This window comes from Dryobates pubescens, chromosome 25 (assembly GCF_014839835.1).
Source record: "Dryobates pubescens isolate bDryPub1 chromosome 25, bDryPub1.pri, whole genome shotgun sequence".
Lineage (NCBI taxonomy): Eukaryota > Metazoa > Chordata > Aves > Piciformes > Picidae > Dryobates > Dryobates pubescens.
Genome location: NC_071636.1, coordinates 12,980,290 through 13,003,704, shown reverse-complemented (window position 1 = coordinate 13,003,704; position 23,415 = coordinate 12,980,290). Strand labels below are relative to the sequence as shown.

General features: G+C 46.5%; 1 protein-coding gene across 18 annotated transcripts in view; it reads right to left on the bottom strand.

Moving 5' to 3' along the window:
* FBRSL1 (fibrosin like 1) overlaps positions 1-23,415 on the bottom strand; it is a 560,475-nt gene that overhangs the window by 96,986 nt on the left and 440,074 nt on the right. For 14 of the 18 annotated variants that reach the window (XM_054172920.1, XM_054172926.1, XM_054172935.1 and 11 more), the window contains one exon: positions 2,136-2,189. The exons of the other annotated variants lie outside the window; for them this stretch is intronic. In XM_054172920.1, the coding sequence (XP_054028895.1) occupies positions 2,136-2,189 (54 nt within the window). The remainder of the gene's footprint in view (positions 1-2,135; positions 2,190-23,415) is intronic. 18 annotated transcript variants of the gene reach the window in all.

The window sequence follows — 23,415 nt, the reverse complement described above, 5'->3', positions numbered from 1 at the left end:
AATATATAAACCAAACCACATTATAGCATAATTTCTAGGAGACAAGCATGCTGTTATAAAAAGAAGCCATGGCAATTGCAATTCACATAGCTCGAAGATTTAATACTGTTAAAGAGCCACTGCTACTTGACGCCATTGGTGGTGTTTTGTTTTGGACGCAACAGAAAGCAACCAGAATTATAGGTCCACCGCCAGCCATATATTTTATACTCTGCAAATGGTGGATTCAGCTCTACTGCATTCTCCCAAAATGCCATGTGGATTGGACAGTAAGGGACTGACTACAAGTTGCTGCGTATACCTTTACCTTTAAACCTCTGCATTCCTGAAAAGCTGTTGCTTTAAACGTGATGATGTAGCACAGACACGGCAAACTATCCAAAGCAGACCCAATTCATACCTTCTAATGATACAGCTTGCTCACGTTAGTAATGAAGTCAAAGAAACCCAACAAAACAAACTACAGGAAAAACCTAGGGTACTGAGTGACAAATGAAAGTGATGGATACAATGCTGTTTAACACCACCTGCCAGATAACCCAGGGTAAGTGGCACCACCAACGGACTGCAACTGCTTTCCAAAAAATTACAATACTCTATGTTTAAAGATCTGAAACTTGGTTGCCTTCTATAAAATGTCAAATGGAACAAATCCCTCAGCTAGCCAGAAAAATTTTGCTGGAAAAACCTGTTCTCCCTAAGCATAGACTATCAATCTGTCAGTGGAGCATCCTGAATTACACTGGTCTAGCAGACTTTTAATCTTAACCTAATAAAAAAGCCATTATTGGTTACAGTTCTTCCACATTAGTCTTCCAGTTGTAACTTCTGAAATGAAAGCTTAGCAATGATTAGGTATTTATTACAATCAGTAGAGAAAAATAGTTCAAGATGAGCATAAAGGTCACCAGAGAGACAATGTACTTTTTTTTGAGAGGAGAGAAACAAAACAAAAAATTCATCCCCGCAAATAAGCCCACCCAAAACCCAACAACAGTAGGAGGATGCACTGCATGGCAGCTTTGACTTGAAGCACACAGAACACTGATTGATGGATACTGAAAGCAGAGACACCAGTGGAAAATTAAACCCAACCAAGCACCAAAATTGAGACAGTTCTTTTGTGCTCCTTGGTACTGCTTTAGGAAAGGATGCAAGAAGAGTCAGAACCGATGACCATTTTAGCTACTGGCACAGATCTGGCTCAACAGCAAGGTACAAAGCTGACATGTAACCGATGCCTGCAACCTGGTTAGCATAAGCATTTCCTTTATCTCCTTGCTGTAACTTGCAACAAATGGACTTCTGATTACCAGAAGGTTCAATGCTCACTACATGGCTGCAGCGATGGGAGCAGCCCTTCTGCTTGCAGTCCTCAGAGAGGACACCTGAAGAGAACATAACACACCAACCCCTTTTCTAAATTAAAACAAACAAAACAAACTAACAACAACAACAAACCCCACCAAACCATCAAAAAATCCCTTGCTTTTGGGTCCTGTTGCTGAGATACTTTTAAAATGTTCATCTCCTCTGACGTGACTTTTCTTTCCATGTTTACAGTAAAAGGGTAACAGGCTCCTCCCTTACCATCATCACTCCCTCATAAGACATAAGAGACTTTTCCAGTTCTTATCACCTTTGCCACAGGAGAAGACAACAGGATGGACAAGTCTGAGTCAGCGTGTCAGCACACAAATGATCACAGGATGTCTGGCAGTAAAGTAACCCAGCCTGGCACCTACCTCCCCTTAACTCAACTACTACTTTAATATTTTTCTGCTTGGCTGTGCAACCACACCTCAAGGAAGAAGACAGCTGCAAGCAAGTGCACTTGCTACTTTTGTTTTACAACCTTCCCACTTCTTTCCTTAGTAACAGAGGTCTTAGGGTGCTAGAAACAAGAAGCCTTATCACAAATGTGTAATGAGACCCTGAGCTAACAGGTTAGCTGACATGGAACTGCTAACAGTGAATTGGCTTGGAGACGGGGGGGCAGGGGGGGGGGGGAAGAAAAAGAAAAGGAAAAAAGACACAGAGGGAGTGTGAGAGACAGAGACAGCAACCAATTCAGCTGCGAGAAACCAAGCTAAATCAGTCCCAAGTGCCCATGTTGGAGAGACTTGATCTCATACCTTGCTTGTTATCAAGGCACTCCTGATACGAGTCAGCTCCAGTTCCGTTGCGGTCTACAGACAAAACAAAAAGTTTCATTCATATCAAACATAAATATTAGAAACTTCTCAAATGGCAGCCTTGCTGGAGCAACATGCTACGTGCAAACAGCGCTAGTGCTTTTGGAGGAGACGCTGGCTTGCTGACATAAACCGACCTGCTAGGAGCAAGCTGCAATAATCTGCACCAGCCCATGCTGAGATGGAGTTTTGTCCTGAGCAGTGGGTGCAGGGTACTCTCCTCCCAGTCCTGCCCGTCTCTCTCCACACTTGTGCAGGCACACAGGATGGGACTACAGCTGCAGCTGCTCTGAGTAAGTTCCTTAAGAACATGGAAGATGGAATACTTGGAGTTAAATCTGTCATTACACTGTCCACTGTAGGCCCTATGAAACCACCAGCAGATCCCAGACCATGGTCTGGAACAGACTTCTCTGTGCTGCATGTGGGTTTTGGCTGCAACATCGTATTAAGGGCAACTGAAAGTACAAGAACATACTTTCCAAGTATTATGCTTCCATGGAAGCAGTGTTACTGTAGTTACCAGTAGGGTTATTTGATCCAGAGGGAGAGGAGTTGGTCTGTGCCATGAAAATGGGGGAGAAGCTGAAACTCCTCTGCTCATGTGCGCTCCACACAGGGAAGAAACCAGACAGTTCCCAAACACAGGTGTGGTCCACACAAGTGGCATTTCACAGCCAGCACTGATATCTCCTAACATATCCCTTCATTTGCATTAGAGGTTCATCTAGATCTCATAGACTGCATGTGAAAATAGCTTAAACTGTTGGCTATAAGAATCAGGTTACAACATGGCTTGGACCTCAAGAACAAACCAAAGAATGTTCCAGCATGGCTTCTGCTCCTGCTTTAAAATTCAGTTCAGCCACAAAGAAAGTTTGGACAGTCCTTGAGAAAAGAATATTAAATACATCTGTAACCCTGCTTAAACTAATGCTCTTTCAGCAGCTTACATGCATCTTACACACTGCTAAGTACGAGGAACAAAGGTGCTGAACTCTTTGTATACAGTAAGAGGCCTCAGAAAGTGAACACTTTGTACATCACACCTCTGAGAACGTACACGATGCTAAAATCAGTCCTGTTGAGTGGTTTGTTAGTTACACAATCAGGTCACCTTTGGCACACGCTTGGTCCTACTGTACCAACTCCAGCGGCAGTGGAGACAGCTCTTCTACCAGAGTAGTTCATGCATGTAGTGATCATAACTAATAAAAAAGCCACCACTGTGGGACTGGGAATTAGGGTTAGCTATCCAGTAAGAGTAGTCCAGTCTCACCATCAAGAGGCCCAGCACAACTTCATTAACTTCTAAGGATGTCGTTCAGGACCAAAAGGTTAGAAGTCTTGCTTGACAATACTGAGAATCCTCCCACCCAGGCATCTGCAAACAAGGTGAGCTTCTGCACCTCCCAAAAGCCCCTGAATGTGATGGATTTCTGGCTTTTCTCACGTGTGGCAAATGTATTCCCACACAAACTGCCCTTCCGTCATTGCTCAGCCAACAGCTGGTGATGGCTGCTTGAACATACATAGAGATCCAGATCAGAGTTAAAAGGATTCACGTTAGGCAATAGTATTTAACGAACAAAAGAAGCAAAAATTAAAGTTGCCCCACTGTTTGTGTTGTGTAAATCCCAGATAACAGATCTTCTTCCTAATCCTAATGAGGCTTTCCTATTAAAATCTTTATTAGCTTTCAGCTCTGCAGATTGCCCAAAGGCTCATCAGTTTCCCTATCTCTCAGTACCAAGATCTGCTTTAACTTTTACAAATAGCTCTAAGATATTTCTCAGCTTATCAGCATTGCCAAGCAGTCTGTCTTATCATTACTATTGCAGATAAAATAAATGAGCTCAGGATGATATGAATAATGGCATTTCTGTAGGCTGGTTTCCCATTACATTTTCAACAGATTGTAGATTTAAACTTCAGCACAAAAGAAAAAAATATAAAGAAGCAGAGGGGAAGGTGGCTTCCCCCCCCCTTCCCCATTTACCTTCACTGTCTTAGAGCACAGTCTGCATTCCTCAAGCTCACCTGATGTGAGCTAGTAATTAATTTTGAAAGGGAGCAGAAACACCTCAGCTCTGCTTTCTCTGAAGACCCTAAGCACAGTTACTTCTGGGATGTTTTTTCAGCTGCATTTGTTGGGAGAGAGGCAACGGCTAAATTGTGCTGTGCCTAATGAAGCCATCTTCATTAGTTTGCTCCTTTCCCTAGCAGACTATGAATACCAGTCAGATCGGGAATTGAAATCATGAAAAGCAACAGAACTGCATTTGAATTAAAAGACTAGGGCTACAAAGGTCTCTGACGCCTGCTCCAGGCTGATTAGCACGAGGCACGTGTGGCACCGTTGCGGCACAAAGCGAATTTTACATCCACGTTGGTGGATGAAGGCAAAGCCTTCGCGGGAGACAAGGAAGCTGAAAGCTTAACACATCTCTCCCCTTCTGTGACAGCGAGAAGGGAGGTCATGTTCTGGCAACCATTTTCTGCCTGGTCCCTGCAGCAATCACGACAGGGTTAAACGCTTTTCCGCTCCCCCAAATTTCCAAGCCCTGTCACCGTATCAAGGTTATCTATTATTGGCAGTGACAGGTGAAAATTAATCTCCTAATTATTTCTTGCTGCGTAATCTGCACTGAAGAAGTAACATAAAAGGATTACAGTAGACCCTCTATGGAAGGCTTTGCTAGAGAGCCAATCATCCAGGGAGATGGAAGGTATGTGGTAAAGAGATAGTTATGATGGATTTCCAACCATTTTGAAGGCAGTCTATACCACAACTCTGTAACCTACAGCTTTGCAGTAAGGATCTACTTGCAGGTATCTTAACAGCCTAAATGCTTTTTATTGTTGATTATTCCTTGTGGGAAAAAAAAAAACCCAACCAACTGAGATTTATGCCCATTATGTCCCTGTTTCTCCTTTGGTATAGGACCTATTGCAGAAACAGTATCCACACACAGATTTGTCTTTAACACCCCCCCCCCCCCCCAAAACTCTAGGGCAGATAAGGTACCCAGCTTGCTTTTCCTCAGTTTTAGAAACTTTGTAGACACCTTCCACAGCAATTTAACAATTTCTCCACAAGAACACCAGCTAGGCTAAGTACTTCCAAGATTAAAAATAGGAGATGGTGGGGTCGCCGTCGCTGGGGGTGTTCAGGGCGAGGCTTGACAGGATGCTTGGTTGCATGGTTTAGTTGATTAGGTGGTGTTGGATGATGGGTTGGACACAATGATCTTGAAGGTCTCTTCCAACCTGGTTTGTTCTATTCTATTCTATATTAATTAAAAAAGAAATCTCACTCTGTAAGCAAGCTGGAAATACCTTTGGTATCAACACAAACAGGCACCTTGAAATGCTGTCATCATATAAACTTCATCTAACTCTTCTACTACCCACCATAAAGTCAGGTTTATTTTTATAGCATTAGAGAACAAACAGTGTATTTATTTTTAACCTTTTCCAAGCAGCCACATAAGCTACAAATGGATGTTTTGGAGGATCTGTTTTCCTATATCCATGCTAGTAGCACTATCCTAGTTTGAGAGTACAAGAACCAACTATCAGAGTTTGCCATTCTCAGTTTAAAATGAAACTAACTACCTTGAGAGCTGCTCTCATACTAAGTCATGCTTGTGAGATGGTCAAAGCAGGGGTCACTATCTGCAAAACTCTGGACAGGGCAGCAGAGCAGACTGACACTTCAGAGTCACCACCTGCAATCAAGCCCTTCCACCACCCTTTCAGTTTCTTTGATGGTGACCTTTTGTACAGAGTGCAGAAACATCACTAATTCCTTTATGCAAGCTCTCAGTGCTTTTTTATCCTGCATCACTTCCCACCCACCTCTTTGGAAAGCCAAGCCCTGTCTCAAACTCTGGAAGCAACACACTGGTCCAGCAGTAAGCAGCCACCACTCTGGATTGTATTTCCAAAGACCAGGTGACTCAGAACAGATAATGGGACACAGAACAAACCCGAGACACAAAGCAAACCCATCAAGAAGACACTTCAAGCAGCACCGTCCTAGGAAGCCCAGGCGCTCCTGAGCCCCTGCAGTGAGCGCCGGCAGCCACACGGTGGCACACAGAATACTTCAAAATCTCAATGACACGGCTGAACAGGGGCCGGGACTTCAAACCAGGCATTGCACCTTTAACTTCCTAAAACCAGAGCTCTGCAAACCTGCCTCGATTACCAGAGCCACCATCAGGGGTCACTGCGTCACCTCGGCTGCTGGCATCCGCCTAAAGGCCATTTTCAGAGAAACCCGCAAAGCTGGAACACATTTGTAACTCGAGGGACAAAAGCTGGACAAGCTATTTGAAAAATTGCTAGAATCACCAGCACTCAGATTTTAAATGAGCAACTCAAATGAGGCAAATTCCCCAGCAGCGATAGAGGTGTTAAGATTGTTCACCTCTTTTTCCTCTGTTGGCTTTCACACCTCGGAGCCCGTGCAGCTCGGCACGGGGTTCCTGGAGGATAACTGAGCCTGAAAAGAACTGAAGGGCAGGCAAGTGGAAATGAATTATTTTCCTGTTTAAGGCAACTGCTATTAAAAATGTAAGGCTGTATTTAAGTCACTTCTAATAAGTGCTTTCCCCTCCATCTGAAAGTCAGCTCCTAAGTGATCTTTAGCATCTTACGAGGACTCTGAAAACAGGTATCCAGCATCCAAGTGTTAGTGAATTCACAGCATCAGGTATACACGCTTCTATACCTTTCATTTACACCAGCATCCCAATCAGGGCACTTCTGTTTACATCACCAAGGCCAGAGATTTCCTTTTCCTTAAGACTTATTTTCAACAGATAAACAGAAATGATGTAATGAAGCCTAGAACAGAACTAAGCCCTTAATGGTTTACCCTTGCTATTAAATGAGGAAATTATTCACTAGCATCTCTCATTTTGTGAACGTTTTAATCTTACAGTTACCTAATCACACAGTAGTTATGAGAACAAAAGAAATGTGTATAGAGGCAAAGCACCCACCTACTAATGTATCTGCACCACTTTTAACAAGCCTATTTTTCAGTAATATGTTTTGCTTATGGAAATCTGAGGAACAAATTCCTATCCATAGGCATTTTCCCCAAATGCTCCATCACCAACCTCATTATGCGATACAGAAATTCTCCCAAGGGATATTATGTAATGGCAACCCCTCCTTCCCTCTCCCTAAGGAGTATATTTCTCATTACATCTCCTAGCAATTGATCAGTCTAGGAAATAATTTCTGGTAAAACCATATGTTTCTTTACCTAGTTTAGAATTGCCATCTTTATTCAGAAGGATAAAAGACTGCAAGAACTCCCAAAATTTCCATTTCTGATGCAGAACGCCAATCCTGCTCAAACATGCTATTAAGGGAAGAGCAACATATTCTTGTACCTGCCTGACTTCAGGTCTTGAAAATTCATAAAGTCATTAAAATTAACCAGCTTACATTTCCTATTCTGATGGTACAAGTGATTTTACTTGACTGCATTTTCTGTAAGGGCTTTAAAAAGACTGCTTCATATTCAAATACACCCAGACACCACCATCCCTAGTTATTATGGGTCACTCAACACAAGGATGCTGGGAAGTCAAGGAGAAAAAAAAAACACAAAAACCCACAAAAAAAAAAAAAAGAAAGAAAGAAAGAAAAGATTTAAGGCAGAAAATGCCATAGACATCTGTGCTATCCAGAAGTAGCATACAGCACAGACTGGCTCAGTGAGGAACGCAGCCTTTTTCATCACCACTTCTGTCAACATAACACCATGAAACAACTGAGCAGTTTTTAGTTTAAAAAAATAACAGCAGCAAACACTAATATTTGCACCCCTTACAGAAAGTTAACACTTCAAATTGCAACATTCTTGCAAAATCAGAGCAAAATAAATATCAACTACTGCTACGTATCTGTGGTTTGTCACTGGAATCTGAGGCTTCCATCAATCCCTTTTTTAACTTAAAAATACCAGAGCTACCCCTGACACTGCTCTTTGGTTCAACCAGCACAGGCCATAAGGTCCAACAGATGACTGCATATCCTGATAGAGTAACACCAGGATCTATTTTGCTCCTCCATTTCTTTGAGAACAGACTGCCCCGCTCTGATTAACAAGGCTTAATGTTTCACTCAGAATAACCCACCTTCCAAATAAAATTAAACCCATCACTCTGTACACTCACAGTGTCCAACTCAACACAACACTGCCTTCTCCTTGTTCTACAGTGTTAATCCCCTCTGTAAAAAAGAATCAGGCAGCTCAGGCTAGTGCCTTTTGGCTTTGGCACAGGGTGGTTTTAGGGAACTGTTGTCAGCAAAGAAGAGAATTCTTGAAGAGAGCATTAGAAGTCTGCCACTTGTAGGAAGTTAATGCTGTGTGTATAAATCAAGCAGCTCGTCCTTGTAAGTCTGTATGCGGGGAAAATCGGATTTATACATAAACATAAACCTCTGAAGTAAATTCTCATCAGGGACGACCAGAGATTTAACTCTCTAGGAAGAAGAATAGCAAGACTATTTTCCTGTAATACCTTAGCAGCCTCTTCCAGTTGAATGAGGCTTTCTTTCAAGAACTGACAACGAAGTAAATAATTCCAGTTCCTGTGGCACAGGGGAGACCAGTTAAGGACGATCTCCAAGACCCAAAGCAATCATTCAGAACAGTAACTTACATAACAAGAAATTATCTTTGTTACAAAATTAGGTTAAAAGGACCTCAGATACTGGAATGTTACAAAAAATCAGGACATGCCTTGAGAAGATTAGCTAGCGAGCAGCCTCCTGAGATAAATGCACAACTTCAAGAAGATTTTACAAGCCTAAAAACCAGTTTAAATTCCGGAGAGACATACAAGCCTTTGCCATTTAAAAAGGTCCCCCTTTCCTTCCCTCTGCCCTCGCCTTATTCCTGAGCTCTTTTGCCAAGCCATCTTTAGTTAACCAGTGACCTGGAAATCTCACTTCGCTCCCCCTCCCCTTTTCAAATTTGTCACTTTTAAACACACAAGGTATAATTTCTTAATTGGATTAAATTTTTCTTTCAAGCTAAGCACAAGAGCACAGCAGCAGAGGCGGAGAGTAGAACAACGCCTGGGCAGCCACCCGCACCCCGAGCCTGCTCAGCACAAGCTGCCAGGCTCGGGGAAGCGGCCGGGTTATAGCTCGGGCCGAAACACACGGGAAAAAAAATAAAAATCCACCAAGACCGTTTTAAAACTTATTATTGTTCGTAAGCAGAGAGGCTCTGGCCTGCACCGAAGGGGTTAACCACCGTCTACAGATTTTCAAGTTTGTCACCGTCTCTAATCGCCAACGATCCCAGACAACACCGTCCTCAGCCTGCTCCAGCACCCGCCCTGCAACAGCGCACCCGACACGGCCGAATCGCGACATTGCGCTGAAGGCGACCACGGACGCGCCTACAAAGCCGGGCGGCTGCCGGCTGCCGGCTCTGACCGCCACGGTCACCCTCGGTGGGGGACAGCCCGGGGCCACCCTGGCTCGGAGGCTGCTCTCGGCGGCCCGATGAAGGCAGCGATTCAGTATTTATTATTTCCCTCCCTCCTGGAAGTAGGGGGTTGGGGGTGGGAAAAGGGATGCGGTCGCACTGGAGGAATGTGTGAAATGGGGTGGAAAAAAAGCAGATTGGGAGCGCATCGCATCCCGGCAGCTCCTCGCTGCTACGTCTCTCTTCTTTTTTTTAATTATTTCATTTAAACACACCCAGTCTCCCCCAAACCCCTTATCCACAATTCCGTACAGAGAGCTCCTTGGTTCGCCTCCGGGAATGGGCAACGACCGGTCCCTGCCTCTCCGCGCTTCGCCCCACTTCATCCCAACACCCACTCGGCAAAAACGGACACGAACCACCCCCCGAAAAGCAAATGGGGCTAGGGAGGGGAGGCCCGGCAGCGACTAAACAGCGCGGCCGGAAAAATTAAACCACCTCGTCGACTGCACAGAAAAGGCACACACCAAAAGAGAAAAAAAAAAAAAAAAAAAGACGAAACACACTGAAAAACCGCACGCATACAACCACCGCACCGGGCGGAAAGCACGGCGATTTCCTCCCGTCTGACCGCAAAGCCGCCGAACTCCCCGGTTCCCGCAGCCCGGCCGAAAGGCACTTCTCCGCCGAGAACCGGGGGTCGGGGAGGGGCATCCCCGCGGAGGTTGTGGGGGGTCCCCGGCCCGGCGGGCGGGCGCCCACCCGCTCCGCCGCTACTTACCCCTGGGCGCGTAGATCATGGCGAGCCCCGCCGGCGAGCCGAGCCCCCGCCGGATAATCCACAAGGCGAGGCCGGGCGGCCCCCGCGGGTGCGGCGCGGAGCCGATCAGGGCCCCCCGCAGCGGCACAACGCGGCGCACGGCCCGGAGCTGCTCCGGGGGTCCCGCCGGCCCCCGCCGCGGCGCCTCCGCCTCCTCCCGCCGCAGTCCTCCGCTGCTCGCTCCTTTTCCTCTGCTTTTTCTGGGGCGTTCAGGCAGCGCACTTCTCTTCCTTTCTTTCTTCCCCCCCCCTCTTTTTTCCCCACCTTGTTTCTATTTTTTCTCCCCCCTGGCCGAACCCGGGGCTCAAAGTTTGCAGCCCCTCCGCTCTCCCCGGCAGGCTGCGTCCCCGCCGTCCGGTCAGCCTCGGAGCCGCCGCGCAGACGGCGCTACGGGTCCATCACCCGCGGGGCCGCGGCGGGGCGAAAAACACGCGAGGAGAGCGAAAAGCCCAGGAAACACACCAAAAAAAGGCAAACCCCCCAAACAATCAACAGCAAAAAGCCAAGCGACCCAGGCAGCTCCGGCCGGCATCCGAGGAGGGTGAAGGGGGGACAGCTCAGCCCCGCAGGCAGCACCAACCCGGCCCCATCTAGCAGCTTCCCCCGGCGGCGGATTTCTTTCTCTCTTTCTTTTTGTGGTTCACGCCTCGGTAGCCATTATTTCCAAACATGGACCAGGACGAACCGCGCCGAAGCCTGCTCAGCTCCGCGGCGGCGGTGCCGCTCCTCGGGCGCTCCGCGGCGCGACTGCTCCGCGCGCCCGCCACCTCCCGCCCCGCGCCTGCCCGCCCGCCGCCAGGCGAGACCAATCCAGCCTCGAGACGCGGATCCCCGCGCCGCGCCGCGCGCTCCCGCCTGCCCCGCCCCGCCGCGGGGTACGCGCCGCACCCGTCGCCGTCGGGGCAGCGGGCGCGAGGCGGCGCGCCACACGGGTACATCTGCGTCTGTGAGTGCACGCGTGCCTCTCTGTGTGCACGTGTGTCTGTGTGTGCGCATGTGTGCCCCTCTCTGTGTGTCCATGCATCTGTGCATGTGTCTATGTGTGCATGTGTTGGCGTGTCCGTGTTCATATGTGCATGTACATGTGTGTGCATGCGTGTGCACGTGTGTGTGTGTGTACACATATGCATGCATGTGCTGGTGTGTGCGTGTTCATGTGTGTGTGCACGTGCATGTGTGTGCACATGTTCATGTGTCTGTGTGCATGTGTGTGCACGTGCTGGCATGTCTGTGTTCGTGTGTGTGCATGTGCATGTTTGTGCATGTGTGTGTATGCTCATGCTGCCGTGTGCAGGAGCTGTTCACATGCTGTGTGGTGTGTGTGATGTCTGCATGCACGCTGTGCGTGGGTTGTGTCTGTGGGAACGGTCACTGTGCCTGTGGTTGGTGTCTGCAGCACACGTGCATATGGCTCATGTGTGGTGCACAGGATCTGCATCTGCACAGCCTGTGCTGAGGTGTCTCTGTTGTGTGCACACACGGTGTGCACACGCATGTGTGCGGGTTGTGTGGATGTGGGCCCTGTGTCTCTGCTTAGCCAGTGATGGGTGTTCACGGTGGCAGCGTGTGTGCACAGTGTGCGCACATGGTCAGAGGGTGTGTCAGTGCTCTCTGAACACATGGATGTGTGTGCATGTGCACGTATGATCTGTATGTGTGTGCACATGTCCTTTCCCACCCCATTCCTTTGACGGGCTGAGGTTGGACTCCCTTCCCTCTATCCTCCACATTAGTGGATGCATTCAGACCCTCAGGGGATTTGGATGCGGGCAGAGGGAGAGGAGAAAAGCGAAGGAAATGTTTAATTGTGATTAACCTTCACAGTGCAAAACAGTTGTTAGTAGGTATATTTAACATATAATTATATTGCAGTGATTCATAGGTGCTTTAACAAATGGCTAATCAATGGCCACGGGGGCCAAGGATCCACGCTGCCTGACACACCCGGTTAGTGCCTGCTGCAGTCAGCCCTGATTCCTAGGGACAGGGAGAGCCCCTCGCTGGTTCTGCCCCAGCCAGCATCCCCCTGCGCACTTGCCATGCAGCGAGCACCCCACTCTGCACTGCCTGCCCTTGCACGGCTACTCCACAGCCTTTGGGGCATCCACACCTGGCCCCAGTGCTGCGACTGCCTCTCGGGTATGGGAATGGAACCGCCTGAGAGCGGTTTCCAGCTGGCCTTGAGAAATTATCTGAAAATCTTCAGGGAGAAAGGCAGTAAACATCTGTATACTATTAAATCCATTAGATGTGTTCATTATTTTATATTGATTGGTATATCACTACACAAAGTTAATATATTATGATTATTAGTATATTGTTAAATCATTAAAGACGACAGCAGACACAATAAATAATTTCCAGGGGATCTCTGCTGACATTTAGAAATTGATGGGTATGTTTTTCCTCTTGCATCCTGGCTGACTGCAGGACTGCAGCGACGCTCTGGCTGCTCTCCTTCCCCTGCTTTCCTTTGCAAGTAAAGGCAGCTGAAGGAGCCTGCTCCACCATGCCCAAGTTTGCATTTTAGAAGATGAAGCTAAAATAATACAAGCCCCAAAAGAACCTGTCAGGTGAGGATATTCAAACCACTTGCATGGAACAGGGAGCCACAAGAAGGATTTACACCAGAGACCATATATTGGTGTTGCTGAGGGAGAAGAACACCCTCTTGCAACACCAACAGAATTTTCATGTGAAAATGAAGGATGGAGCTGCCCACCCTCCAGCAGCATTGCGCCCAGCTCTTGCAAGTACCCATCCCTGGCGAGCTCTCCTCTCTGTGAAGCACAGGAGCAAAAGCTTCTCCAAACCCTCAGCCCAGACTCCAGGTCACTGGGGTTTGTGGATTTATGGCACAGCTCCTTATGAAACAGCAGATGTTGGAGTGTGCACACATCTGTATCTTTACAGCAGGGGAGCTGGATGCCAATCAGGGTTAATTCGGGATAAATTTACAAGAGTGCACAGCGTGACCCAAGGTACCTCTTTATAGGCCTACTACAGGCCTGCTAAATACATTGGCTGGCTACTACACATTAAAGCCACATGAGCTTGTATGTTCAAAATGAATTTTACAGGAAGACACAGGGATAGAAAAAGGAGGAGAGCCTGTGTCACAAATGACATCCAGATGTGAAAACACTGTAAATACAAACATCAAAAGGCTCACCCCTCCGTGTTTTGCAAAGACAACATTGGAGAAAGGGCTTGCTTGGCAAGGAAGCCAAGGAGCCTGCTGTCCCCAGTGCACGGCAAACCCCCGCGGACTCAAGCAGGAATTAGCCATTCATCAAGACACAGGCAGCAAGTCTCCTGCCATCCTCTAGATGGTCCAACCTTGGATCAGGGGTAATGAAATGGGATGGAAGGGGAGGTGTTTTCCTAAGAAGACTATAAGTTTACTAAGTGAAATCTGAAAAGTGCACTCCAGAAAGCATGTGACTATTTAGACAAAGTCTCCAGAGCTATGACATACTTCTCACTAGAATCGGTATCATTTGGGGATGGCTCTTAAGCCTTGCTAGTTGCATGAAATAGCCAAATAAATAGGTGCCTTGTAAAGCTTCGATATTTGCTGCAGTGAAGATATGACTGGAGTGACAGCCCAAAATATCTGGGCCATCAGTAGATTCGTTTTAAGAAGATGTGGCAAATGAAAGGCCATTGCCCTGGAAGGGCTCCGAAGAGCTCAAATGGATCTGCAGAAGATGATGAACCAGTGGCAAGTCGCTCGGAGTGAAGGACAAGTGTGTCTGGAGCCAAGGACTCGCCTATCACACTGTCCTGCCCTTTCCTTCCTTCCTTATCTGTGACTACTGCCAGACACAATGAGGACAAAGCTATCTTGAAGCAGGACAGAAGAAACCTGAAGTAATATCAATGGCAGAGGAAACCACTTAACACCCTTCCAGGAAGGCAGGGTATTGATGGGTAAGCAGTGCAATCTCAGATGTTTATTTAGCATTCGAAGTTCAGCCCTTGAACGTGCAAACCAAGATGAGACCACTGAGTGTTACTTGCTTGAAGTCTTCTCTTGGAGCAGTATGGCCAGGCATTGGGCTGGTGCAATGTGAAAGTGAAGCTCAGATAGGGTTTATTCTTGTTTTCTCATATTTTCAAGATGATATCTGACCACCAACACCTTAGAGGCATCATAATCAGACTGCATGAGGGACTCCATACTGAGCTTGTGCTAATCTCTTGAAGACCCTGGGATTTCAGGGTGCAGGGGGCAGAGGGAGTGCTCAAAGAGAGATGAGATGAGCTGTGGCTATCATTTTCACTCAGGTCTGACTCAAGGCTGCAGGACCACATCCATCCACTCCACCAGCAATATCTGTCTCACATGGAGAGCTCTCCCTCAAGACTCAATCTAGACCAGGGCTTGAATAGGGAACACGGGGAACTCTCCTCACACCCTGAGCAAGACCATGCTTCTTTTTTTTTGGAGCTAAAAGCTTCAAGCAGTGTGAGACTGGCAGTGCTGACAATAGAAGGAGAAAGCACTTAACCATAGTGTTGCATAAAGATGTCACAAAGAAATTGGGATTTTATAGTAGAGAGAGTAGAAAACCAGTCAGGAAGAGCTTGGATGAACTCAGGGCTAGATTCAAAAAGAGACGCCAGCTGCCTCCCGCACTGTGTGCCCCACCTGGGCTTCTACTGGGAGGCAGCTGGAAAGAAGTTTTATTGAATCTTCTATTGAATCTGTCTCTAGGCTGGTAGCAGCACTAGGTACCCCACCAGGACCTAAAAATAGAAATGAATTTGCAGTGCAACTGTTAAAATATGTTCTGATTTGGTTTAAAAGAATGTTTGTGCTGGGAGAGGAACATGGAATAAGACAGCATGGAGTGGGGGGACAATGTAGCAGAGTGTGCCACACTGCCTGCTGGGCACCTGAACCTGCTGGAGCTGCTGCCAAGAGCCACATTGGGAAAAGACAGCGTGGGAGCTGGACCGCAGCTCTCCATCCCTGTGCCTGCTGGTGAGGCAGGTCTCCTCTCCTGGGCTGTACAGCTCTTCAGCCACTGGAGTATCACATTACATGCAAAATCTATAGCCGCTCAAGAGCTTAATTTTGACACACAGCTTTCACTTGCTGAACAGAAAAGGGAGGGGAAGCCTGAAACTGTCTAAACAAAAGAATGTTTTTTTTCCACTGTGCTTTCAGATGTTCATAAACCGAACAGAATACAGTTAGAGACGGCCCTGCGCCTCGGGGCATCCAAGGCTATGGCTCCAATTAAAGAGAACAAGGATACAGGAGGTGGTACCTCCAGTCTGATTGCTCTCGCCTGGGGCAGCTAAGCCTCATGAATAAACACTGTTGACTCTAACTCTCAACAAAACAATTACACATTTGTTTTTAGAATACATTTTCTTAGCCTTTCCACTTGCAATTTTTGCTACTATAAACTAGCCAGGACAAGAATAAATACCTTTGTGATTCTCTAAACATCCTTGTAATTGCAGCACTTCACTCATGAATGTGCATTTCAACAGAAGAAAAGATCCCAAGTGATATGAATAAATGTTTCTTTGAAGTAACCTTTCAGAATTGGATGCAAAATATTTACAGCTAATTAATATTACAAGAACTCCTGTGCACGTTGCCAGCTACAGGAGTGAAAATCTGGTTATCTTTGAAGAATCCAAACACAAGGAGATGGGCGAGACTTGATGTCAGGACTCCTGCCAAGCGGGGTCACCAGTGTGGTGCAGCCCCCCAGGGCCGCTCATCTCCCCAAGGACCTGTCAGCCCTCCAAGACCTCCCTCCTGGCAAACCCCACCGCAAACAGACCCCCAAAGAGATGCTGCTAAGTGATGAGGGGGTGCTTCTACACATCAAAAGTGCCTGCTCAACTATGTCCTTCATGCAAATGGAAGGAGTGGCAGGAATTCTGTCTTTGGGGAAAGTGTAAAGTGAACAGCATGAACCCCAGTGAAAGTGGGTGCGTAACTCCCATCCCAATCAGCCAGCTGTTAGGAGCAGTCAGGACAAAACCTGGAGCTTCTATGAAGACAGCCCCAGCTGGCCCTTTTATGTAAAGATGGGTGTAGGAGTCAAGCAGAACTCTGGTTTCCTTCTAATGACAGTGGTGGAAGGAGAAGAATGTTTTACTTAACTTTCTAAGAAGTCTTCCCAGAAAATGAACCTATTGCTGCAGAGCTGAACAGCCCATCACCAACCACCATTTCAAAATAGCAAGACTTAAACTGCAGTTTCTCTGCTTAGCACAAAAGATTTTGGCCAATAAAGACAGTTTTCCCCCTTACAAATGCTTCCTAACTGGATTATTATCTTCCTTCCTGTTGTTGTTCATAGAATTATAGAATGGCTCAGGTTGGCTCAGAGATCATCTACTCCAACCGCCCTCCCATGGCCAGGGAAGCCTCTCAACTAGACTTAGCTTCTTAAGGCCTCATCCAGCCTAGTCTTGAACACCCCCAGGGAGGAGGCATCCACAACCTCCATGGGCACCCTATTCCAGAGTCCCTCCATGCTCATGCTGAAGAACTTCTTTCTAAGATCCAGTCTAAATCTACTCTCTGAGACTCAGCTTCAAACCATTCCCCCTTGTCTCTAGACATCCTTATGAGAAGTCCCTCTCCAGCCTTCCTGTAGGGTCCTTCAGGTATTGGAAGAGAGCTCTAAGCTCTCCCCTGGAGTCTTCTCTATGCTGAAGAGAAGACGCTTCTCTCTCAGCCTATCCTCACAGCAGAGGTGTTCCAGCCCTTGGATCTTCTTTGTGGCCTCCTCTGGACTTGCTCTGACTGCTCCGTGTCCTTCTTATGAGAAGATACAGAACGGGAAAGCAAGGGCGAGCCTGCTGCCCTGGGCAGATGACACTCGGTGGTGGGTTTGGGAGTGACTAAGTGATATGTTCACGATGCTTGTTCCACATTCAGAGTCAGAAGGCAAGTGATGTTGCCTGCTCCTATATGTTATTTATACATTGTGTTAAGCAACAACGTGCAAATGAGCTGGAGTACAAAATACCAGACACGGCAAGATGTTACAGCACAGTATTACACAGCACAACAAAGATAAGTGACTCCCTGTATGGGGCCCTGTATCCTAGGAGTGTTTATACTGGATTGTATAATTGGGACCACAGCCAGCTCATCCTAAAATATACAGCATGAATATGGTTAGGCATTGCATCTGTAACATATACAACTTTAGATGTCAAAGCATCTTTGTTTGAAGTCAACAGCAATAAAAACTGCATTTGTACGAGAGCTTAGCGTGTGGGAATACATATTGCTAAACCAGGATGTTAACACATGGCCCTCCTCACTTTGCTGCTGCCAGAAGGATGCCTTTCAAAACTGGGATGAGCACGAGAATGATCTGTAGGATATTTTAAAACTTGGAGAAATCTACAACGATCATCCAGTCCTGCAGAAAGCCCTTCTGGGGCAAATCTGCCTCGGGTGGAACTGCCATAACTCCTTCTGCTTCGAAAGATTTGGGTCCTTTGCATATATGGACTGTAGAGCATTAAAAAATCCACTTGAAGATTTTTCTGCTGTGTTTCATTTTGCAGAACCTTTGCTCAGTCACTTAGTGACCAATTATTCACTGAGGTAAGTGAAACTTTCAAACGTATAGGAACTTTCAAGTGAACCCAAATCTAGTTTTTTAAGGTAGCTATCTGGATATTATTTCATTAGGGCACACAGAAAGTCTATCAAAACTGTGTTAAGCTTATGGGATTTCTGAGAATTCCCTTTCTGGATATGAAACTTTAAACAAATATTATGATTGTATTCCAAAGGCTTGAATGGGCTGATGATTTTGAAAGTGCTGCTTTGGCATCGTCGTACAGCGCCATTCTTTCATGTGTGTTTTGTTAAAACACAAAGAAGCTCTCTTTATGAAAAGCTGGTCTTAAATCTATAGTTTGTGAAGCCATAATTTGTGGTTGCAGTTGTGGTTAATTTAACAAAGAAAGCCTTTTGGTTCACAGTGCACCACACTTACTATTTTTCATAAACTATCACGAGCAAAAAAGAAAAACCCCTTCAGCATGTCAGATCTATGATGATCCAGCGAAGCTGCGATTCTCCAACTCCTATTTTGTGGTATACCATATTATATGCACAGGAATGCTACATCATTTATTCTGGAGCACAGCCCTGTAATTATTGCTGGCAAACTACTAATTACAGACCGCCATCAAATCTAACAATTTTCCCAATTAAAAAAAACCCAACACCCAACAACAACAAATCAAAGAAACCACCACCAACAAAAAAAACCCCAACCCAACCAACACAACTCCTTTGGTGTGGAATTCAGCAAACACAGCCTTGAATGCACACATGGTTTTATTTTAATGTGCATGCCATATGGGATTGATCCTCTGCTCATACGTATTTACTCTGCTTTTGTGAGACTCCACCTCCCAATACCGCGTCCAGCTCTGGTGTCCCCATCAAAAGAAGGGCACAGAGCTGTTGGAGTGAGTCCAGAGGAGGGCCATAAAGATGATCCAAAGGCTGGAACACCTCTGTTGCAAGGCTAGGCTGGGGAGCTGGGGTTGTTCAGCCTAGAGAAGAAAAGACTCCGAGGGGACCTTAGAGCTGCCTTCCAATCCCTGAAGGAATCCTACAGAAAGGCTGGAGAGGGACTTTTCATAAGGGTGTCCAGAGACAGAACAAGGGGAAATGGTTTTAAGCTGAGGAAGAGTAAGTTTAGACTGGGTCTTAGGAAGAAGTTCTTCAGTATGAGGGTGGTGAGACTCTGGAATAGAGTGCCCATGGAGGTTGTGGATGCCTCCTCCCAGCGGGTGTTCAAGACTAGGCTGGATGAGGCCTTAAGCAGCCAAGTCTAGTTGAGAGGCTTCCCTGGCCATGCTGGGGAGGTTGGAGTAGATGATCTCTCAGGTCCCTTCCAACCTAAGGCATTCTGTGATTCCATAATATTTCACCTAAAATGCCTGTACTAAAAAGAAGATTCTGCAAGCTTTGTGTTATGGTACAATGCCATGGAGCATGAGAGGTCTCAGCCCCCAACTCTTGTTCTTGACTGGCATCTCCCCTCATCTGAGGGTCAAACCTCTCAGCTCATAGTTTTAGCGGTTTGGGCTTGGTCTAATTACAATTCAGGCCTTGCAACAAAATGGGGGGCTAAATTTTGAGTGCCTCCAACTGTGTTTGGAATTTCGTTATTGGTTCATCTTTAGAAGCTATAATATGGATCTACTTCTGGGTTCCCTGCTGAGAGCAGTGGTTAGCGCTGTGGAGACAGCCTGTCAGCTGCTCAGAAACCTGCTTCTCTGCATCCCAAGGAATTCTAAGAGCCATGGCAAATCTCATCTGCAGAACCACAGAGTTTTGAGTAGCTTCTAGGGGAAAAGGAGGAATTGTGGGGAAGAGGGAGCACGCAACATCAGTTCCCCAAAGACAATACCCCACATGCATCGGCATTTCCAGAAATCAGCCACGTGTTTGACAGCTTGGAGCAGCTCCACCATTCCCTTGCATGGGAAAAGCAGCACACACACATACACTGAAATCTGTAAATGCTTCTACTGGAGGCTGTCTGTGCCTGACACATTGGGGTGATTTAATGAAGGCTTATCCTGTGCCCAGGCTGCCCATGGACTGGCAGGGCACCATGCAAGGAATGATTCTGGAGTCTCCCAGGGAAAATGCTGGGTTCAATGGGAGCTGTGTGCTGCAGGGAGCCGATTCCAGATCTGAGGCTCCAGGCTGCCCACTTGCAGCATCTGCCTGAGTGACTGCAGGGCTCCTGCACTCGCAGCTGGCTGCAAGATCACCTGCAGAGCAGTGGATAATGCTGCTGGAACTCAGCAGTGTGCTGGGGCACAGGCAGATGAGGCCAGCAGCTGCAGTTGTTTTACCCCAGGAGCCGTGAATGGCATCTCTAGGGCTCTGTGAGTGGGGAGAAACCCAGACCTGTATTAGGTCCTGTTACACCGTTTTTCTTCATTCACAGAACCCCTTCCTGGCTGGGGGACAATTTTGACTGACAGAAGAAAGGGAATAGTGGAGCCAATTCCCCCCAACATGACTTTCTCTGAACTACACCCTCCTGAGCAGTGTGTTTCTGACTTGGCAATTGAAGCATCTGTGAGGCTTACTCCCTTTTAAAACACGACAAACAGCGTAGGTTGGTGACACAATTTTCTTAATCTTTCTCAATTTTGCTCCTATTTCAAAACACAGTTAAAATTGACTGTGGAGCAAACCCCCTTCCTGCTTGTTTGAAGGCAAGGAGCGATGTAAGGGGCTTGTTGCACACTGTGATGGTAACGTGTGAAATGAAGCAGCCAGGGGCGCTTGTGAAGGATGTCAGCAAAATCCCACTGGAGTACAGCAACCACAATGCCTCTGTGGCAGCACAGGGCACATGCTGCCAGCACAAAGCTGCGAAATCTGGCACAGCTCTGGTAAAACATGGGCTATTTGCTTAAGTTTCTGGCATTTACTCCTCAGTGTCCTTAGCAGCTTCAACAAGAATAAAAACATGCTTTGCATGCCAAGCAAGTTGGCTGATCTTAGTCACGGCCTTGGTCAGACACAAGGGGTTGCTTGACAAGAAAGATCTGCGACTAAAAACACTAAAAAACGTGAGCAGAACTCGCAGCTTGCGAGTTAAGTGTTGTATCTAAAGCCTGACGGTCTTTGGGAGCTACCCTCAACATCCAATCTCGGCAGGAGTCTTCAGGCACCAACACTCCTTTTCCTCTTTATATCTCTCTTATTTATTTCACAGCTCAGGAAATGGTCTGCTTTTTAAAACCCCCTGACAGGTATAAGACTCGGCTCACACGGATAACCCCGGAAAAAAAGATTTTCTTCCCTCAGTCTACTTTCAGGTTTGCTTCTATCAGTTGAGGATTAGTCAGCTAACATGGCATGTCTGTTGACATACATTTTCTCCCCACAGCTAAGGCAGCTTAACTACTTTATACACCAAAATATGCAATGGTTAACCAGATACTTTCAAAAAGGGAAAGCATCTCCTACTTATTTAGAATTCTGCTTTTAGCATTGAATTGGAATCCACCTACAGAGAAATATGCAGCCAAACCCCACGTGCCTCTAAAATGTGCTCACACAAAAAGCTGGAATTATGGTTAGATAAATAAATGAACAGAAGAAGTTACTTGGCCAGTCTTGCAAGTGCACAGAATCTATTCAAAATCTTGCATATGTTTTCTTCTCCAGCATGTACACATTACAAGAATTAAACAGAAAGGGAAACTTACAGCTTTAGACACACTTTGTGGCTCAGTACCAACTGCAGCACTGGCTCCTCCGGGAGGATTATCAAGGCTACACCCCCATGCAGCTGTCAGTCCCTGGGGCTGTAATTCAGCTATCCTGCTCTCACTCTATCCATCACATTTACACAAATCCCCAAGGTGGACTGCCTTCTAAATGTCTTTACCTTGTGCATTATCCTGGGGCTTAACAATCCAATATTGGTGCAGCCAAGGATAATTACTCTCCATTGATGATAAAACACCCTGAATCCTGTCAGGCATGGCAATTTGCATCTTACAGTGCTGAGGATCAATAGATACAACAAAGGAGTGAAACCTGATTAGATACTGCTGCCTCTCAATGGGAAGGCAAGAGCTGACTGTTTTGCAGGGTTGAAAACCTGGTTAAAAGGGAAATGGAGGTTTCCCATTACAACACAAGCCCCAAACCTGCTGTTCACCTAGAAACTGCTGCAGGGAGTTTGAACTTGAGGAGAAAGTGAGTGAACAAACAACCAGGTCTTAGAGACTCCTAGTAAAGAAGGAGTATTTTTCACTTGGGCCAGTGTGGCTTGTGGAGGTTCACTGTAACTCAGGAGAATGGGGGTGAATTGTCTGGAGCTCCATAAGGATCTGCTTTTCCCACAGTTTTATAGATTTATAGTATGGACACATCGAGTAACTAGTTCACAATCACACAATGCTTCAACAACATGCCTGGGAGCTGGCTATTGGCTCTCCCAATCAATTTATTTCTGAAGCATCCCCTAAGAGCGTGGGCCCAGCACGGAGCTCCTGCCCTGCTGAGGCAGCAGAAATGTCATATATATTCAAAATAAGGCATTGCATGATTTTTCACCACAACTAACCAGGTAAGCAGATGTATGAAGGTGGGGGTGGAATACAGAATTATCCCAATCCATTTAACAGTCTTCTAACATTAATCTAACAGTGAATCTGGTCAAAGATAAGAGCAGCAGTGGGTGAACTTCGGTTCCCACATTTAATCTAGAGAGACATCACAAGCTTCCGCCTCTTCAAGTCTTTATTTGGCGGCCAGAAACACATAGACAGAAAACCATGGTTAGGCTGACAGCACTGCTGGGCTGCAAGCAGGGATCGTATTCCTGTTTGGATGTGATTCTCTACCACTGACACTCCCTGGGCTCAGCTGTGCCCATCTCCCACAGCACGCCCAGATTAGTGATACCAAAGCTCAGCCCTGGGCTGCAGACCAAAAGCTCCCAGAATGGATGTAGCTAACTGTGTTAAATCTGGATTTTTACTGGGTTTCTGGTGGCAAAGCTACATTAAGCAGGCATTGCATCTCTCCATCCTCTTGCCAGGCTGAAAGAAATGCAGACTTTCCTTCCAGGGAAATTAGTGAGGGAAAAAGATGAACTTGGGGGATTCTCAACTATGTGAAGGATAAGGTTTTAAAAAAGTTTCAGTCCGTGAACGGTGCAGAAAATAAAACACCAAGAAAAGAGCAGGGCACATCTTTTAGAATGTGTGCTCTGAGCCTGGTGAAGAAGAGCTCAAAGCAAGAGAGGAGGAAAGCAGCAAAAAAGGGAAAAGCTCTTCAGAAACCAGCTGGGAATAGTCTGTTCTTATCAAAACACATTGCTGACACAGACCTGTCACGGAGCCAACATCTGCTCCCAACTCGCAGAGTCAGTCCGAGGCAT